The sequence below is a fragment of the Ricinus communis genome, chromosome 6 (assembly GCF_019578655.1).
Source record: "Ricinus communis isolate WT05 ecotype wild-type chromosome 6, ASM1957865v1, whole genome shotgun sequence".
Taxonomy (NCBI): domain Eukaryota; kingdom Viridiplantae; phylum Streptophyta; class Magnoliopsida; order Malpighiales; family Euphorbiaceae; genus Ricinus; species Ricinus communis.
The window spans coordinates 28900071-28920443 of NC_063261.1; the positions used below are offsets into that span (position 1 = coordinate 28900071).

The 20373-nt window shown below is 31.9% G+C and overlaps 1 protein-coding gene across 1 annotated transcript; it reads right to left on the reverse strand.

Annotated features, from left to right (window-relative positions):
* Positions 1 to 317: 317 nt before the first annotated feature.
* LOC8260853 lies at positions 318 to 2165 on the reverse strand. The gene is made up of 4 exons (XM_002522997.4): positions 1747 to 2165; positions 1169 to 1279; positions 866 to 946; positions 318 to 723 (listed from the first exon to the last, which is right to left on the reverse strand). The coding sequence occupies exons 1-4, from the start codon at positions 1948 to 1950 to the stop codon at positions 658 to 660; spliced, it is 462 nt and encodes a 153-aa protein (XP_002523043.2). The 5' UTR covers positions 1951 to 2165; the 3' UTR covers positions 318 to 657.
* Positions 2166 to 20373: the final 18208 nt, after the last annotated feature.

Here is a 20373-nt window from a genome sequence, read left to right on the forward strand (position 1 = left end):
CTGCTCTATCAATCAATTCTTTCATAAAATAATAAATTTAAAAATAAAATAAGAACAGAAAAAAGAGAATGAATAATTTCAGTTTATTAAATATGTTTTAAAATTTGCATCTCACTCATAGATTTTTTTATAAATAAAGTTTTTTTTTAGATATAGATATAAATAATGAAGAGAAAAAGAGAAGATTATACGGAAAATAGAAAAAATAAATAAGAAAAGAAAGAAAAAAAAAGAAAAATTAAAACTTGTAGAATGTAATTTGAAGGTACGAAGAATATAGAGAATCAAAATATCAAACAACTGCTCTTAGCTCGCAATTCTGTTTCAAATTGTTGCACATGAGGTAGGGTGTTAAATTGAATTTAAAACACTCGCACGTGCCATTTAATTTTCAACTTTCTCATTTAAACTAAACATCCGCATTTTAGACAACATGTACATAGTACATAATGTACTTGTGTCCAAGATATAATTTTCCATCATCTCATGTTTTTTCTTTGACTATTCATCAAATAATGTTAATATAACACAAACCTTGAACTTTAATCATTCCAAAGCCCAAATAATTTGAGAAAATAAAAAACATGAAACAACATAAGAGGACAAGAATGGGTAGAACAGTACAACCCTAATGTTTGTTAATGTAGCATAGACATGTCAAGGGATATTCTTGCTTAGTTCCTCCAATTTCTTCATCCTCAACCTTTCACTCTCAGTCAGCAGCTGAAATATAAGAACATAGATCAAAAGTTCAAGAATTTTCAATACAAAACATGAAATTAAAAGAGAGTTAAAAAAAAAAAAAAACAGAATAAATCAAGAAAAAAAGTGCTTCATGTTTCAAGACAATATAATATATATATACCTCCATTAGTGTTGTAACTAGCTGAGCTTTCTCTTTGTTCTTTTCATTGTAAGCTTCCAGAGCTTCTTTATATTCTTTCTCCTGTCATAAAAAATTAAAACCCAATTTAAATAATATTCTTCTTTATATTATAATTTATTAAAAGTATCTTAAATTGATTATCCTAAAAAATATATGAAACGCAAAAAATAAATCTGACTGTATTTCTCTTCCAGAAAAGGATAATGAAAAAAAAAAAAAAACAATTCAATTCGTAATTTAATTTTTGAAAATGTAATTATTTTTGAAAAATTCAAAATGCACCTTCTTCTGGCAGCTTTGTCCAAGTGGCTTCAGCTCTCGATTGGCTACGTCAATCTTCTTGCGCACCATTGCAACTTCTTTTCTTGTAGGATCAGCCAATGATTCAAGCTCCTGAAATATTACTTAAATTTTAATGACATAAAATGCTCAACCACATGCCTAGTAAATTTTATTTCATTTTTTCATATATTGAATTTCTATAGAGAAGTTGCAATTATAATTTTCTTTTCTTTTACCATTAACCACCTTAAAATCCTTCACATTAAAATGTATATAAATAATCCTCGATCTAGTTCTTAATTCGTAAAAAATCGAGAGTATTAATTTTAAAAATTATTTTTCAAATATAAAAAAAATCCATCCAAAATTATAGTACATGTAGTTTAACAAATTTTGAAAATTTTAATAAAAAATTAAATCATCAATTTTAAACTCATGAGAAAAACATATTTAGAAAAAAAAAATGACGTGAAACAACAATCAATAATAACATTCGAAAAAATATTGCAACTTGAATATTGACAAAATTTATTCAAGAAATATAAAAAAATTCAAATTTTTACTTTTCTTGAACTTACTTCCCAAATCTGAGTCAAGCGTTTAGTTTCTTCTTCTGCTCTACCCAATTGAAGTTCAACTTTCTCTCTAACCTCCATCTTCTTCCTCTCAATCTCCTCTTCTCTAGCTTGAAATGATGATATATCAAACCTTGATATCTCATCTTCTTCATTTTCTTCCATTGATAGCTTTCCACTACTGCCCATGCTGCCCATGTTTCTCATTTCTCCACAATTGTTCTCCACAACTTCCAATATAGCTAGCTTGATTGTTTCCTGCTTTCCACAAATAGCCCAATCTGTGGAGTGGTACTTGCTTTTGCTTCAAAAATTATCTTTCAGAAGAGCTATTTGCTTTGTCTTGACTTCATTCCCTAGGAAGCAAAGGAAAGATTTATTGGAAAGATTGTAAAGAAAGCAAAAGAGGAGGATTTTACTAATTCTTTGAAAGAATCTTAATAGTGGCACCAATATCCCATAAATTATAAATGCATATTTAAACATACAAGTGATCTTTTAAGTAAATTCCGTGTACATTTTAGTTAGTTATATTTTCAAATGAGTATATTTAACACGTATATATATATGATACCTTACAAAATAAATTTAACCAATCATCAATTAACGTGTGGCTTATTTTTATTGGACATACATGGATGATATGGAATTTCTTTGCTCTCAGAATTGTTAGGCTGTCACATTCCTAGAAACACACAGGGTGCTTATAACCCATTTCTAACAAAGACAAAGTGAGGTAACAGAAAGTGGGTTGATCCATATATTCACTGACATAAATAATCCTAACAAGAACAAACTGAGGTAATGAAAGTGAGTTAATTTTGAATACCGGGCCAATTGATTCTTTCACCAAATCGATACATTGGTGTTCACGTTTAAAACTGAATTAGAATCTGATCTTTTTTAGATTCTTTTATTAGGTTATGCAGCCGATTGGAAGAAAAAATAAAAATCTATAATACTACTACTAATAATAATAATGAAGTAATTAACAAATAAACATAATTATAAATTCTCAATTAACACAATCAATTGATTGATGAAAGATTAAGAAATTAACTAGTTATTTACATTTTATTATGAATAATAATAAAAAAAAATTGAATTTATAGATAGAGTTTAATAAAATTGTTAATATTTTATAATTATTTTCGCTATTTTAAAAATTAATAATAAATTAAAATTTTTAATACTTTAAAGTCTTATTAGTTTCAAAAGAAACTTTTATTAGTGTAATAAGATAAAATTATTTTAGAATTTTTTATTAATTGGTATTATATAAATTAATATTATAAATATAATTAATATTACTATTTTTTAGAATTAAAAATTAGTATATAATTAGAAAAATAATTATTAGTTAATAAATATATTTAACATATTATTTTTTTCAAATTAAAATTATTGTTTAATTAAAAAATTAATTTGTTAGTTAATCTAGTATCAAAAATATAATTAAAATGCCCTAGGATTATATTCATTGTTTAATTAGAAATTTAACTTATTAATTGATAAATTAATAAAAGAATGACAAAATTATACATAAACTTGAATTCTAGGTGCCAAGAATAAGTATACTGCTATGTTTGGTTGAAATCCATAACAAAATATTTCATTTGAGAAAAAGACAAGAAAGAGAAAATAAAATGGAAATAATAAAGTTAAAAAAGATAGTTTAATATTATTGAATGTATTGACTTACTAATATGAAATTCATTTGAAAAATCTATCTATTTTGTTAGAATTTAGTTTTGCTATAACTAATTCCATATAAATTTGATTATATAAAATATTAAATTGACTTTTACTCCATTTAAAGTATATAAATTTTAAATTCACAGATAAATTTCATAAATTTTATAGATTTTAACAAAATATTATGTATAAGTCAAAATAAAAATCTCATGCAGTAAAATATAGTAACACATACAAAAAATTTATATGTCTTAAAATTTATTACATACATAGATAGACTAGTTACTGTTATTTATTCACTTTTAAGAGATTAACCTAAACCGAGGCCTTTTAATTCTACAGAAATATCTAAATATAATCATCAGAATTATTGGTTAAAAAAACTTAACTGAGAGTAAAATTTGAAAAAATCTAATATTGATATTTTGATTGATGCTTGAATGAATCATTAGAATCAATATATAGACTTACAACTATTTTTAGAATCCAAATTCTAATATAATTTGAAAAACTATGTCATGAACGAAGACAAAGAAAAAGGAAAAAAAAAAAAAAAAGAACCACGTGAATTTTCAGGAGAGTGGGGTGGAGACCAAGTTTAGCAAATAAAGGACTGGGAGACCCTAATTGTCTTTGTTATTTGTTTGTAATTCTTGCAATTAAAATTGTATTTATTTTATTTTATATTTAGTATTTAAAAAATAATTAAAATTATATTAATTTCTCTAAGAAAAGAAATTACAGATTGAATTTTTTAATTTGTTTAATTAAAATTATATAAATAAGGAAAAGACTATATTAATAGTTGAATTTTTGTATTTGTTTAATTTTTCTAATTATAAATTTAATATTATGAATATCAATCGGAAATATATAAAATTAAATTTTTATTTTTCATTAAGTTTTTAATATGATTTTTATTAAATTTTATCATTTTCTAGATATTTTCTAAATGATTTTTAAAAATGATTTTATATTTTTATAAAATATTATATTTAATCTTTTATATCACACTATACTTTTACTATCACTCATGTTCACACATGATAAATATAGGTTCATTAAATATAAATTGCAGGTTCATTAATAATACGATGTAGGTTCATCAAAGATTTATTGTTAAATAAAGTTATAAGCAATAATTATATTTTGTTTATAAATTAATTAAATATAATATGTAAATTTTGTTAGTAATAATACATAAAATATAAATGTAATTTTAGAAGCAACCAAGAGGAAGTGAATTGGTTGCAATCAAAAACTAAAAAAATAATATAAACTAAAAATAAGAAATTAAGCACAACTCACAACACTAAGAAATTATAGTAGTTCGGCTAACTCTTATCTACGTCGACTCCTCAAGAATTCTATTGAGATTTCCACTATCAAATAGAATTACAAACCTAACTCTATTTTTCTTCTTTTTTAGGTTTAAAAAGTGTTTTTCCAAAGGCTCACACTCTAACCCAAGTGTTTTCCTACGCTCACACACTAACCCACTTTAAGATTTTCAATCTTAGTTACAAGATCTTTTAATCCCTTACCCAAATACTCAATCTCACCTTTTAAGCTTTGAATACAAGAATTAAATTTTCAATTATCCAAAGATTTAATCCCAAGCTTGAATCTTTAATACAAGATGAAAGATATGAAGATTTGAAGTTGTTGAGAGTAAATGTACAATGAGGGCTCAAAATAAATGCTCTTGCTTGGCCTAGATCACTTATAAATGATGTTTAAATACTTCTAGATGAAATAAAAACGTTGCACCCTCATTAAATGCAAAAATAGTCATTTCAACAACCTTCATAAATACAGCTTAACGGGCATGAACAATTCTTCACGGCCTTGAATCATCAGCGCGAAAAGCAGCTTTGAAAAGTTAGAATCTGTCATGGCCGTGAAAAATTCTTCACGACTGTGAAGATTGCTTTCACGGCTAGGAACTTTTGTTCACGGCTGGAAACTCAGGTTTCACGGCTTGGAAACTTTAGTTGTGAACTCTTCTGTGATTTATTAAAGATTTGGAGAGTTGCCATCATTCACGGGAGTGAACATCTTTTTCACGGTTAGAAAGACTTTTCTTCAGGGTTAGGAAGATTTGTTCACGGCTAGGAACTCTTATTAACGACTTAGGAACTTTCCCTATGAACTCTCCCGTGGTTTCTTCAAGTTTCAGGAGAAGGGCATTTTCATAGGCATGAATATTTCTTCATGGCCGTGAATTCTCGTTTTCACGGCTGGGAAGGATGCCGTGAACACTACTATCCTTTTTGCTGTTTGAGGCGAGAATTTTTCAGGGCTGGAAAACTAAAGTTTCATAGCTGTAAATAAAAGTTCATGGGCATGAATCTGCCCTGACTTAGAAGAACCAATTTTATTTCCTTGTACAGAAACACTCCAACATAAAATTAGTCATTCTTAATTGTTTGTAACCATCATGGTGACAAATAATTATTTTTAAATTAATTTCTTCTTTATCAAAAGGAGTTTATTCCTATGATCTTAGAAGAATTTAATCAACTTATGTAAATCATAGAAACCACAACAAGAGTCATTCATTCACAATTGATAATCATCACACAAAAACACAACTTTCATATAAATGAATATTTCATTAATGATTAGCTAAGAATGAACAAATGAGAAACAAAAATATAAATATGCACTACTTCTCCTCCTTTGGCACCAATAAAAAGAAACAAGGCCAATAGAGAAGTAACACTTTTCCAAAAGCACTAAAAGCTATAAACATAAAAAATTTGAAAAATGCTTAAAAAGAAAGAAATCAAGGAGAGCCAAGGAATTGGTCTTTGATGAACTTGATATCGGCTTGAAGGGTATTGTATTTCCAAACATTCAAACTGATCATCAAGTTAACCAAAATTGGCTTCAAACTTGGCGTTAAAATGAGAAATAATTTGTTAAACTCAAAAATTGGAAGAAGAAGTCACTAACTCCATGGCTTCGAGGGCGCTTCCTCAAGGACTCATCTCGTCCTTGCCGAAAATCTTTCGAGTCTTGCTTTTTCTAAATTGGCTTCCCATTAGCATTAAAGAACCATAACTCATTGGGTGCCACCTTCTTGATGACTTCCATCTTCACCAAACTAGTTAGGTCAAAGTAGACATTATCTCTTAGTTTAATGGGAGGGAAGGCATTCTCTTTCGGGTGAAAACACTTAAGAAAAAGAGCAATCCTAGTTATTAATCCCCGATGATAATGTATCCTACCTTCTTTAGGCTATTGAGAAGAACTGATATGCCAACTAACAACTATAAGCGACTTGATTTTCTTAACTGAACTATACACCAAAGAAAAAATAATTTGATTTTCTTAACTGAACCATTACTCTCCCCTCTACCACAAATAGAATAAGACATGAACCTATGAAGGTATTTATAGGTAGGATCAACAAGGGTGGAGGCTTTTGCGGTTTTGACATCCCAATTCCTATCCTCGGTAAGGGATTGACAAGTGTGCCCCGGAGTAAACTCAACTACCTCTCTCTCATGTAAGGCACCCTTATATGTTAACCCAAAAATGGTGGCAAATTAGGAGGCGGTTAGGAATTTTTCTCGCCCTTCTAATTGGAAGGTCATGTCCCCATTTGGTTTGAGATCGAGAGAAGAAAGAAATTCTAGAGTGAGTTCTCTATAGGTTTCTTCTTTATGTTTACAAAGGACATCCACCCAATCCTAGAAAGAATCTCTACCATCTTCTCTTTTAAGCCTAGTTTAGCTAAAGTGACCTAACAAAAACACCTAGTGGGGGTAATATTCCTAAACTTCAAGTAAGCATACCTTTTCTTGTGCTCCTTATTGAGAATGAAGGACAAGTACTCACTACTTCCGAGGGATTTTCCTTTCTTGGTAGACCATATCTTCATATGGCTTGCCATGGAGAATATGAGATTTTAGGATTTGGATATGGAAATAGAGAGAAAAAGAGGGATTTTGGTTTGAGATTAAAGAGAGGAAGTAATGGATTTTAAAAATGTGAAATGAGAAGTGTTTAAATTAAAAGAGTTTTTAAAATAAAGCATTAATTTGAGTTAGAATATGGATGGAACCACTAATTTGAAGAGAAATAAATGGTGTTTGATCAACTTTGAAAAAGAGCCGTTTGTTTTTATTTTTGCAGAAAACGCAATGCCTATGTAGAAATGTTCACGGCCGTGAAAGTCTCGATCACGCCTGTGAAGATTGAAATCACGGGTGGGATGATTTCTCGTGACTTCTTTTGCCAAAAAGACGATGTTTTGTGTTAAAATCCAGATTCACGGTCGTGAAGGATAATTCACGGCCATAAAGCTGTCTTTCACGGATGGGAAGAATTGTTCCCAACCATGAAACAGACAAAAAACAGAAAATTTCGAAAGTTTCAAAAGTATATTCCAAATATGTTTACGCATAAATTAGGCTTCTTAGGAGTTTAAATATGTTAAATATACCACATAAGAGTACTCAATAAGAATAAGCAACCACTCAAGGTTCGTATTTCAAGCAAATAAATTGGGAGAAATAAGAGAAAATTTAATTCACAATAAACTTCCATCAGTTATGCCAATTTTTCTCTTAATGAAGTTCATACACTCTTTATTAAAGGGCTTGGTAGAAATATCTGCAAGTTGATGTATTGTATTAATAAATTCTAATACAATATCACCATTTTGCACATGCTCACGCAAAAATTGATGCCTAATGTCGATATGCTTGCTCCTGGAATGTTGAATAGGATTCTTAGAGATGTTAATGGCATTAGTATTATCACATTTGATGGGAATATAATTAAGAGAGAATTCAAAGCCTACAAGTTGTTGCTTAATCCATAATACTCGAGTATAACAATAACTGATGGCTACATATTCAGCTTCGAACGTTGATAAGGCAACCGAATTTTATTCCTTGCTAAACCAAGAAACAAGGCAATTTCCTAGGAATTGGCAGGTATTAGAGGTACTTTTCCTATCTAAAGTGCAATTGGCATAATCCGCATCCGAATAACTAACAAAATCAAATGCATTACCCTTAGGGTACCAAAGACCTAAATGCAATGTGCCAATAAGATATTTTAAAATTCTTTTCACGGCATATACAAATGAGATTCTTTAGGACAAGATTAAAAATGAGCACATAAACATATGATAAACATAATATCTGGTCTACTAGCAGTAAGATATAGAAGACTACCAATCATACCTCGATATTTCTTCTCAAAAATTGATTTACCACTTTCGTTTTTATCTAATTTGATCGTTGTGCTCATGGGAATTTTGCTTGGCTTTGCTCTGTCCATGCCAAAGGTCTTAAGCAACTCCTTGGTGTATTTTACTTGATTTATGAAGATCCCTTTATCACATTGTTTTATTTGAAGTCCAAGAAAGTACTTAAGGTCCCCCATCATGCTTATCTCAAACTCACTTTGCATATACTTAGAGAACTCATCACACAAGCATTCATTAGTAGCACCAAATATAATGTCTTTCATAAATATTTGTACAATCAACATGTCATGCTTATGTTTTTTGATAAAAATAGTTGTATCGACCCTTCCTTTTGAAAAACCATTTGACAAAAGACATGGGCTTAATTTCTCATACCAAGCTCTAGGAGCTTGTTTTAAACCACACAAAGCCTTTTGTAAATAAAATCAGATTTTGAAAATTCATGATTTTTAAATCTAGGAGGCTGCTCAACAAATACTTCCTCCTCAATATAACAATTTAAGAATGCACTTTTAACATCCATTTGAAATAATTAAATTTCATGTGAGATGCATATGCAAGCAATAGTCTAATGGCCTCTAACCTTGCAATGGGGGCAAATATTTCATCATTAATTTATCCCTTCTTCTTGATTATAGCCTTTAGCTACTAGCATAGCTTTATTCCTAGTAATGGTACCATCTTCATTAACTTTATTTCTAAACACCCATTTGGTACCAATAATAGGATAGCCTTTATGTCTAAAAACTAATTACCAAACTTTATTTCTCTTAAATTGATTGAGCTCTTCTTTCATAGAAAGTACCCAATTATTATCAATTAAAGCCTCATTAGTAGATTTAGGCTCAATTTGAGAAAGAAAGACTAGATTAGTGACATTTTTAAGAGAGGATATTGTAGTTACCCCTTTTGATGTTTCACCAATGATTTAGTCTTTGGGATGATCCTTCTTAAATTGCCAATCTCTATCAAGGTTGGCATGGATTTGAATAGATTAACTAGGGGGCAACTCCTCTACTTCCATCTTACATGGCTCCATGCTTGTTTCTCCTATTTGATCCTCATTGGATATGCTACTTTGTTGTTGAGCTGAGGAAGAGTCAAAGATACCTATATCATCATCAATAACAACTACCTTTTAGGGATTAAATGAATTAGATTCATCAAATACAACATTCATGGACTCTACAACTACTTGAGTTCTTTTATTATAGACTCTATAGGATTTACTAGTTGTGGCAATACCCTAAACAAATTCCTTCATCGGTTTTTGAATCAAGATTTTCAATATTATCCCTGGTATTAAATATATATATCATTTGCAATCTAAAATTCTTAGATATGAAATCTTAAGCTTTCTACCATTCTAAAGCTCATAAGAAGTTTTATTCAAAATAGGTTTAATGTAACACGATTTGCAATATAACAAGTGGTATTGACGGCCTCAGCCCAAAAGTACTTAGGAAGGTTGTACTCATTGAGCATGGTTCGAGCCATCTCTACCAATATTCGATTCCTCCTTTCAACAACCATATTTTGTTGAGGTGTCCTAGAGGAAGAAAAGCTATAAGAAATACCCATTTATTTGTAAAAGGTTTTAAACTTTCATTTTCAAATTCTGTTTCGTGATTGCTTCTAATATAATCAATTTTAAAACCTTTTTCATTTTAAATTCTTCTTGAAATTCTTAAAAATACTTAAGAAAGGCTACCTAAGTTCATCTAGAATAATCATCCATAATCATAAATGCATATTGCATGCTACCTAAGCTACTAACCCTACATGGTCAAAATAAATCCATATGCAAGAGTTGAAGAGGTCTAGAGAAGGTTACCTTATTTTTAGCTTTGAAGGAACTCTTTGTTGCTTCCCATTTGACATGCTCCACACACCTTGTCTTTATTATAGTTACTTTTAGAAGGCCAAGGACATGCTCATCTTTGCACAAGTTTCCAATGAGCTCCATGCTAGCAATGCCCGAGTCTTGTATGCCACATCCAAGAGTCATCATTTAAAGCTATAGGGAATTCAACATTTTGATTAGTCAATTTATCAAGGTTAACTATGTATACATTGTTAATCCTTTCACCATCGAACATAACTTTATTCTTATCCCTTTGAGTGACAAAGCAAGTTTGATGGTTAAAGGTTGCATTGTATCCTTTATCATATAGTTGACTAATACTCAAGAGATTATATTTTAGACCATCTACACAAAGCACATTATTAATTAGGGGTGAGTCTTCCTTACCAATTTTTCCAATGCCGATGATCTTACCTTTGGCATTGTCATTGAAGGTTACCTTACCTCCATTTTTCATCTCGAGGTGTGAGAGGAGATGTGGATTACCCGTCATGTGTCTAGAGCATCCACTATCAAGGTACCACTTGTTCTCCCTTGTGGTACTCTTCAAGCACACCTGTAAAATAGAAAGATCACTTCCCTTTAGGTACCTAAATGTAATTGGGTCCTTTGTTTTTAGTCTTGGATGCATTACCAAATGGATATCCCATATGGCTCATCCTTATATGACAATTATAATTTATGTGTCCATCCATGCAACAATAAAAGCAAGTTACATTTATAAGATAATGATCATGATTATGATGCATATGCCCATTTCTCAAAGATCTAGCATATGAGTGCTTATGATCATGTTTTCTCCTTTGATGTGAGGCCTTAGAGTTTTGAACTCTTTGCCTTTGCGTTCCTTGACCACTTGCCCTTTTGGGTTGGGTCTTGGGAGGTGAAGCTTGAGCTCCTCTAGATCTTGAGCTAGAAGCTCCTTTGCTAGAATTAGAGGATGATGTAAACAAATTGGATGGTTTCAAAAATATTATTTTGTTCTTACTAGAAGAACCATGTCCAAAACCCAAACCATGCTTAATTAAAGGTGACCTTTGAGCATTTATCAAATCATCAAGTTTCTCTTTACCATTTAAAAACTTTGCAATTTGAGAGTTTATCTTTAAAAGCTCCTTTTTCAAATTCTCGTTTTCTTTAGTGCACTTTAACTTTTCAATGGTCAAACTCTCATTAAGCTTAGTTACTTTCTTATGTTCCACAAGAGCCGCCTTCCCTTTAGATAAACATTTTTCTAAGGAAGCGGTCAACTCTTTATTAGATTTAGAAAGTAAGCTAATCTCAATTTTAAAATCATAAATTAACTTTTCAAGCTCATCTGCTTTATTTTCAAAAAACTTTTTCTTTGAAATCATTTGATCATGCTTATAAATGGTAATGTCACACATTTCAACAAGTTCATCATAAGTGAGAGAGTTAGAGTCAATTACCTCATTGTTTATAGGCTCCTCTATTGCCATGAAGCAAAGGTTTGCTGCCTTATTCTGACTAGAGTTGTCATCATCCTCAGATTCACTAGAGTCATCCCAATTAGCCTTAAGTGCCTTCTTATTTTACTTCTTGGGGCACCTCTTAAGCTTGGGGCAATCTGCTTTGGTGTGACCCAATTTGTTGCAACCAAAGCATATGATTGATTCTTTCTTGTGGTCATCATGCTTCTTGAATGGCATGCCAAACGTCTTCTTCTTCATGAGAATGTTTCTAAGCTTCTTGGAAATGAGGAACAAGATCCTCATCATAGTTATTATTATGATCACTTTCACTATGACTTGAAATGACTTCCTTAGCTTTGAGTGCAATTGAATTCTTTTTCTCCTCCTTGACTTCCTTGACGATTTCTTTTTGATCATTTGCCATGATCATCTAATGAGTGAGGAGTTTGCCTATAAGGAGGTCGGTGGAAAGGGTGGAGAGGTTGTTGGCTTCTTCAATGGAGTTCACTTTTGGCTCCCACTCCTCTTTAGGAAGAACTCTCAAAATCTTGTTGTTAATCTTCTCAAGTTGATACATCTTGCCAAGCTTCTTCAAGGCATTGATGATGTTCATAAGTCGGCTATACATTTCAGAGACTCTTTCATTTGCCTTCATTTGGAATATCTCATACTCATGTACCAAAATTTGAGTCTTCTTATGGTTGACTTGAGTAGTGCCTTCATGTTTGTTTGCCAATGAGTCCTAAATCTCCTTGGTGGCAAGGTAATGTTCAACTCCACCACACTCTTCTCTAGATAGAGCAAAATAGAGAATGTTCATGGTCTTTCTATCACTCGAGTAAAGCTTTCTTTCTTCCAAAGACCATTCTTTCTTTGTCTTGAGCACTTCACTACCATTTTCCTTCTTTGTTGGAAGAGTTACATGATGGGCTACTCATGCAACCTACACCTAAGGCAGTGAACCTATCGATGCGGTCTAGCACTAGTGAGTATCAAGGTCGTATCCCTGGAGATCGGGTAAACCTAAAGTTACTATTGTTTGTTATGTTATTTAATTTGAACTGAGAAGTCTAAATTAATTAACTAATGCTTATGAATGCAAATAGAGGAACAACAGCAACTGACAATCGAAAGACAACCGTAACAAAGAAGCAAACCCAAAGGGGACCTAGTGATGGAATTCTAAGGTTGATTTTATAAACTGCCAATCTTGCTACCCGTGCCTAAATCCTGAATCAAACTCTGCTCCTCTCTCGAGCTCACTGAGTTCCTAAATCTGCACTAACCTAATGGAATCTCTTCCTATCAGATTATTACAGATTAGCATTAAGCGTGATTTAGAACGATTAAGAGTTGTTAATTCTTAATCCGGTGAGTGAATTAACCTTATCTCTAAGTGTTAACTACCAGTTCTTACTATTTAATTTTCAGTTGTAAAAAGTATTTCTCAATGTCAAGAAACAACCCAAAAGACAATTAATTTAACATCTCAAATTAATTGAATCAAATTTTATTACTAAACAGTAAGAAGATTACAAAAATGGCAGATAAAAAAATCCAATATTTAAACACACACCATCAACAAAGATGAACCCTAATGGGTTCGGCAATCCTAGCTACTCATAATGAAAGAAATAAATACAAAAGGAAATAAATAACAGAAAAGAAAATGAAACATATAACCGCTCTTTTATTGAATCGGAGTGGGAATGTCGCAAGTGCCAATTCTGAAACCAGCCTCAAGTATGGATCTCGAATGTCTCGGTCAATCATCTTCAATCTTTACTTGAATCCTCCAAATCAATCCTTTGAACTAACGTTGGTCTCCCAAAATGTCAAGAACAGAGGTGCAAAAGTAAGGGGTCGCGCGCGTAGAGAAGTCCAAAATCAGAAGCGGAACCCCGTCTCATTTTACGTGCACCTATTTATAGATAGAACTGCATTCGCCGTGCCATGGCCAGTGCCACGGTCCGTGCAAATATGCACGGCCCGTGCAACGGGCACCAACCTCCATGAAATGCAAAATTTCCAAAATTGTCCAAGGGAGGTCGTGCAAAAGCCTCAAAACTGCACGCCAACAAGGAATTGACTCCGATAAGCATCTAATACGCGTAATCATCCAAATAGCTTGGTTTCTACCCATAAATCAATCAATCTCTATCGAGGAGTCCGAAAACCTGAAAACTTCATAAACATACACAATGCGATCAAACAGGAATAAATATGACTCAAATACGCGAATAAATGGCTCATAAACAGTCAATAAACATGCATAGAATCATCTACATCATTACACTTTCTTTTACAATGGCCCACAAGTCAATTCCATCACTTTCAAAGAATATCTCCATCTGATTCTTCCAACATGGGTAATCGGTTCTATCAAAGAAGGTGGCCTATTGAATGCTTGAACCATTCCATCATGGTTTGATATAGATGCCATGGACCTTTACTTGAAGATGATTAAATCTTTGATGAAGAAACCAATGCTCTAATACCAAATGTAATTCTAGAGGCAACCAAGAAGGGGGGGTGAATTGGTTGAAATCAAAAACCAAAAGAATAATATAAACCAAAAATTGAAAATTAAGCACAAATTACAACACTAAAAAATTATAATGGTTTGGCCAACTCTTGCCTACATCCACTCCTCAAGAATTCTCTTGAGATTTTCACTCTTAACTTTATTTGTGTTCTTTTACAAGGCTAAAAAAAAATCCAAGTGTTTTGCCCAAAGGCTCATACTCTAACCTAAGTATTTTCCTATGCTCACACTCTAACCCATTTTAAAATTTTCAATCTTAGTTACAAGAGCTTTTAATCCCTTACCCAAAGATTCAATCCCAAGCTTAATTCTTAATAAAGATGAAAGAATTGAAGATTTAAAGTTGTTGAGAGTAAATGCACAATGAGGGCTCAAAATGAATGCTCTTGCTTGACCTAGATCACTTAGAAATAATGTTTAAATACTTCTAGGTGAAATAGAGATGTTGCACCCTCATTAAATGCAAAAATAGCCATTTCAACAACCTTCATAAATGCAGCTTCATCGACGTGAGCAATTCTTCACGGTTGTGAATCATCATCACGAAAAGCATATTTAAAAAGCTAGAACCCATCATGGCCGTGAATAATTCTTCACAGTCATGAAGATTGCTTTTATGGCTAGGAACTTTTGTTCACGGCTGGAAACTCAGGTTTCACGGCTTGGGAACTTTGGTCGTGAACTCTTCTGTGATTTCTTGAAGATTTGGAGAGTTGCCATCATTCACGGCCTTGAACATCTTCTTCATGACTAGGATGATTTGTTCACAGCTGGGAACTCTTATTCATGGCTTGGGAATGTTCCCCATGAACTCTCCTGTGGTTATTTCAAGTTTTAGGAGAAAGGAATTTTTCAGGGGCGTGAATATGTCTTCACGGCTATGAATTCTCATTTTCACGGTTGGGAAGGATGACGTGAATGCTACTATCCTTTTTGCTGTTTAAGGTGAGAATTCTTCATGGCTAGAAAACTGACATTTCACTGAAGTGAATAAAAGTTCACGGGCATGAATCTGCCTTGACTTAGAAGAACCAATTTTCTTTCCTTACACATAAACACTCAAACATTAAATTAGTCATTCTTAATTGTTTATAAGTATCAAAATTGAATTAATAACCCTCAAGGTTCAATAATAAACATATGCTAGAATTAAAAACCAAAAGTAAACAATAATTATCGAGATTATTAGGAAATGATTTAAAAATGTATGGAAACTAAAGTAATAAATTAGGACATCGATGTAAGGAAAATAAGATGCCGATAATATGAGAATCTCTAAATTCAAAGAGAGACACCAAAGCACAAATATCGGCACACCCAACATAACAAGATTAAGACACTAGTGAAGAAAAATTAGGACATTAGAAATCCAAGCCTTGTGCATCAAATAATCTCCTAAAACAGATTCGCTGCTTACTATTGGTGTTTGAGGATAAAATGACGTATGTTTCCCAAAGTATAGTGGATCAACATAATTGATGAACGCCACAATAGTTGTACAAAAAAACTTGAAGTATGTTTAAGCTTTGTCATTGTTAGCAAAGAAGAGAAGAAAGGAAGATATTTTTCATACTTTGAATGAAAGAAATATGGTTCATGTATATATGGAATGGCTAATGTAGGAAAATGACCTTTAACATATCTTGAGACCCTTGATATATCATGATTAATTATAATTAATCCATAACTTTTGGCATATCATGATTAATTCATCATTAATCCATGACCTTTAACAGATCATATGACTTTTGGCATTTCATATGACGTTTTCATATTAACATTCAATGGGTATCAATTTATCATTCACCTACAATTCTTTTTGAGTGGCCCTCCTCAAAATGAGTCATCATATGTCTCATAGATACTGCTAATTTTTAGACAATCCCCTACATGAATGAAAATTGATAAGGAAAACAAACTTTTTGTAGGCCTAGTAATAGAGCTCAAAGGTCGAAACCTGTATAAGATAGGTAGGGTTAGCCTTTGTACCTTCCCTTGTAAAAATGTATTTACTTAACTAGCTAAAATAATAGACATGGTGTCCTTGAATTATTTTGTCATTTATAAAGGTGATACATTTCACACAAGAGTCTTTCCTAACACACTTCAATTCTTATTGTTATGTTCGTATTAGCCATGAACATCTCCCTAGTTTTGTGAGAGTTTTTAAAGAATTGACCCTTATGCAATTCTCCTTTAAAGCAGCCCCACTTCTCCCTCACATAGGTGATTTCTTATGACATCCTCGATAAGAATCATTAAAAGCATTTACTTATCCTTATTCCACGTCATTATCATTGTATTCATCATAGGAATGGGCAAAAGGATTACCCCAACGGTGATCTAGCCATGTCTTTACAACTTAGTTTTCCTTTTGAACCTAGATCTTAGGATATCCAATCAACTAGGTTGGGTTTTCATTACAATGACATCTTCTTGTATAGGCTTTAGTCCTATTTCCCTTGAGGATTCATTAACTAACTCTTTATTCAACCCTTTGGATAGCAGATTCGTGATATTATCCTCTATTTTATATAATCAATAGCAATAACTCCAGTTGAAAGTAGTTGCATAATATTATTATGTCTGCTACTGTAATGCCTCAAGCCTGTATGAATTACTGACCCAACAACTAGAGGTAGTGTTGGGCCTGTTCACATGGCCTAAAAGTTAACCCTTAGGTGTTAGTAGTAACTCATATAGACTCTTATAAGCACATCAAACACACAATCACTTTAATGTGGGACGAGATGTTACAATCTCCCCATTTAAAGCTTTGACATTCTTATCATAGTCAGACCATAGCCCAATACCCCAGAATCATAACCCACCAGGCGAGTCAAGGATTATAACGGTGACTCGTACGAATTCTAGAGGTGGCTCCCATCGACTTTCCACGATGTAGTTAGCTCTGTATAACACTTAGTTCGATACTTGGACTGACAGGTCGCTTTGATATCACTTGTAACACCCCCGAGCCTGTATGAATTACTAATCGAACAACTAGAGGCGGGATTGGGCCTATCCACATGGCCCAAAAGTCAACCCTTAGGTGTTAGTAGTAACTCTTTTAGACTCTTATAAACACATCAAATCCACAATCACTTTTCAATATGGGACGTGATATTATAATGACGTATGTGTCTAGACTTACCATTATACATGTTGCTCTATGAACTTCTAATTGCAGATTGACTATCATAATGAATACAAATTGGTGGGGTAGGCTTAGTCGATGATGAAAATCAGTATTCCTCTCAAGTCTCACAAAGCTAAGGAAGTCAAAGTCTCGATTAGGGTTATGAGCAGTCGAGCTAAAATCTTATTTTTTAAAATTAGAACAATCAAAATTGGACCAAATTCATTGCATTAGTCAGTTTTTGGATCAAAATTAGTAAAATGGCCAAGTTCAAGGGCTAAAATGTAAACTTTCTTGATTCTGTCAACCTTTAGAGCTAGTCGGCTAGTGTTGGTTAGCTCAAAGTTCTTTTTATGGTAATTTTCAATGATTTTTGAATTTTAAATGACCATAATTATCAAAATTGATTTTCTAAAGAGGTTTTGATAATTAAATGGATTTTTATCAGTATTATTTGAAGTTTTTAGAAAAGTATTATATTTATCACTTTGAAAATGATTTTGATAAAAAATGGATTATCTTTGATTATTGATTGAATTATCAATATTATAGTCTTTATCTTGGCCTTTAGGTTTCTTCCACTACTTTATAAATAGAAAAGAAAACCTTAGGCCAGGGGGTTGGCAAATTTTAGTAGAAAGCGACCGATAAGTTTTTGGCAAGACACATTAAAATTATAAAGGCAAATACTAATCACCAAAAACACTCTAAATCCCTAGACAATCTTTGGACCGACCTCTTTCTCTCCTCCTACGACTCAAGGATTTACACAATACGGTGACAATCTGAGATTTCTTCTATCCATCTCATCACGTTTCTTCCTTTTATGATTAATGTGCTTTAATTAGTCACATGATTTTCATTTGTTTGATAACATGCTTAAGTTTGGATCTAATATAATTCGTTATGATTATGGTTACATGACTCATGCTTGGAATATATCTACATGTTTAAGATTTAAATCAGATTAGATTTGTATGTTTAGGTCGATTGATTAAAATGATTTTCCATGATAAGATTAGGTAAGTTAAAATTTTTGTTTTATTAAAATATGCTTTTTAGGAAAATTTTCTATCTCTCATATGCCATATAATGAATCTACCTATTTTCTACTTAGTTGCTAGAGATTCTTTACTTTTCTTTACTTCTTTATGAATAATAATCAATTTATGCATGAAATTTGATTGGATTCTGCATTTATCCTCATTTGGGTATTAAATTAGAGTAAATTTTCCTAAAATGTCTATTTTCACATGTTTTAGGCTTGAATCCCCTATTTTATCATTTGTTTGTTTATTTTCTCGATTTTAAATGCTCACTAATTGATCTTTGTCCTCTTTTTTACGTGCATGATCGATGTTTGGGTGTTTTGGAGTCTAATTTATGCTAAAAACTTAAGAAAATGCCAAAATTGATTATTCTATTGCCCAAGGACCGTAGAGCCGATTGACTATTCATTACTCAATCCGTTGTTTTCATTATTTTCACCAGATTTCGCTAGATTTTGCCCGTATTTAGCTGAATTTTATTTATTTTAAGTAAAGTAGTTGTAGGAGAGATGTAACTTTATTATTTTCCTTGCTTTTTGTTGCTTTTTATATTTGTACTCTTGTAATTTGGAAAATAGTGAAGTATTTGATTGATGTGTGACTGCTAATTAAAAATGAACTCACATAGATCTAAGACTAAAATTAGATATTTGGCATGTAATCAGTGGTCCATTATGCTAAAAGGATGGTGATCTAGGCCTAATTCATAAAACTGAATTATACTAAGGTGGGCTTTGTATTAGCACCAATTTTCCGGATCTAGATATCGAGGGAACTATGAAAAATCGTATGATAAAAGTTACTGCCTTCTTGAGTCTTGGGAGATGAAGGACAAGCAAATCTGAGGTTAAGGTTAGGGTTGATCTAACTAAAATTACCTTTCTAAAATTAATTTTGAGTTAATTGTCAAGAAAAATAAAGTTTGAGGATCAAAATAATGGACTTCGCAAGTTCAAGGACTTAATTATAGATTTTTTTCAACTTTCCATATGTATTGAGCTACTTGGCTTTATGCACTCGAAATCAGCTTTACATAATGCCGATTTAGTTTTCTCGCTTTCGTTAATTTTTCTAACACTTTTACATCTAGATACAGATTCTAGAAGCTATTCGATGATAATCATGGATATTTATCGATTCTTTTTTTGAAAAGTTAAAGATTATATGTTCCTCTAAAGTTTTCTTTGAAACCCTACCTCTATAAATGGAAAGTGATGCCTAGGGTTAGGGCTAACAACAAGAAAGAACAACAATAGAAGCTAATATTAATTAGAATACCGTGGGAAAAAAAAGAGAAAACTTACGTTCATTACTAAGTAGAAGGGTTTTTGGTCACTAAGAAAGAGGGTCACTAAGAAATAACTGAGATTTGGAAACCCTTTCGAAGATGAAATAAGCTTTTCCAATATCTTATTCAACACTAGATTCCCAACCAATCTTTGACTCAACTGCTTCTTCATCTCCTGAGACTCGTAGAACAATCAACTACGGTGACAACTTGAGGGGTCCCCAATATATGTATCTAACATCATCAACATCACTCTAAACTGGTGTTCTAGTCCTTTATGCTGTTCCTTAGAAACATGATTAGGGTAACTTTTTTGTCTTATTTTTATGATTAATATTATTAGATTAGGGTTTCCTATAAATTTTCATGTTACTGATTCATTGGATTTTG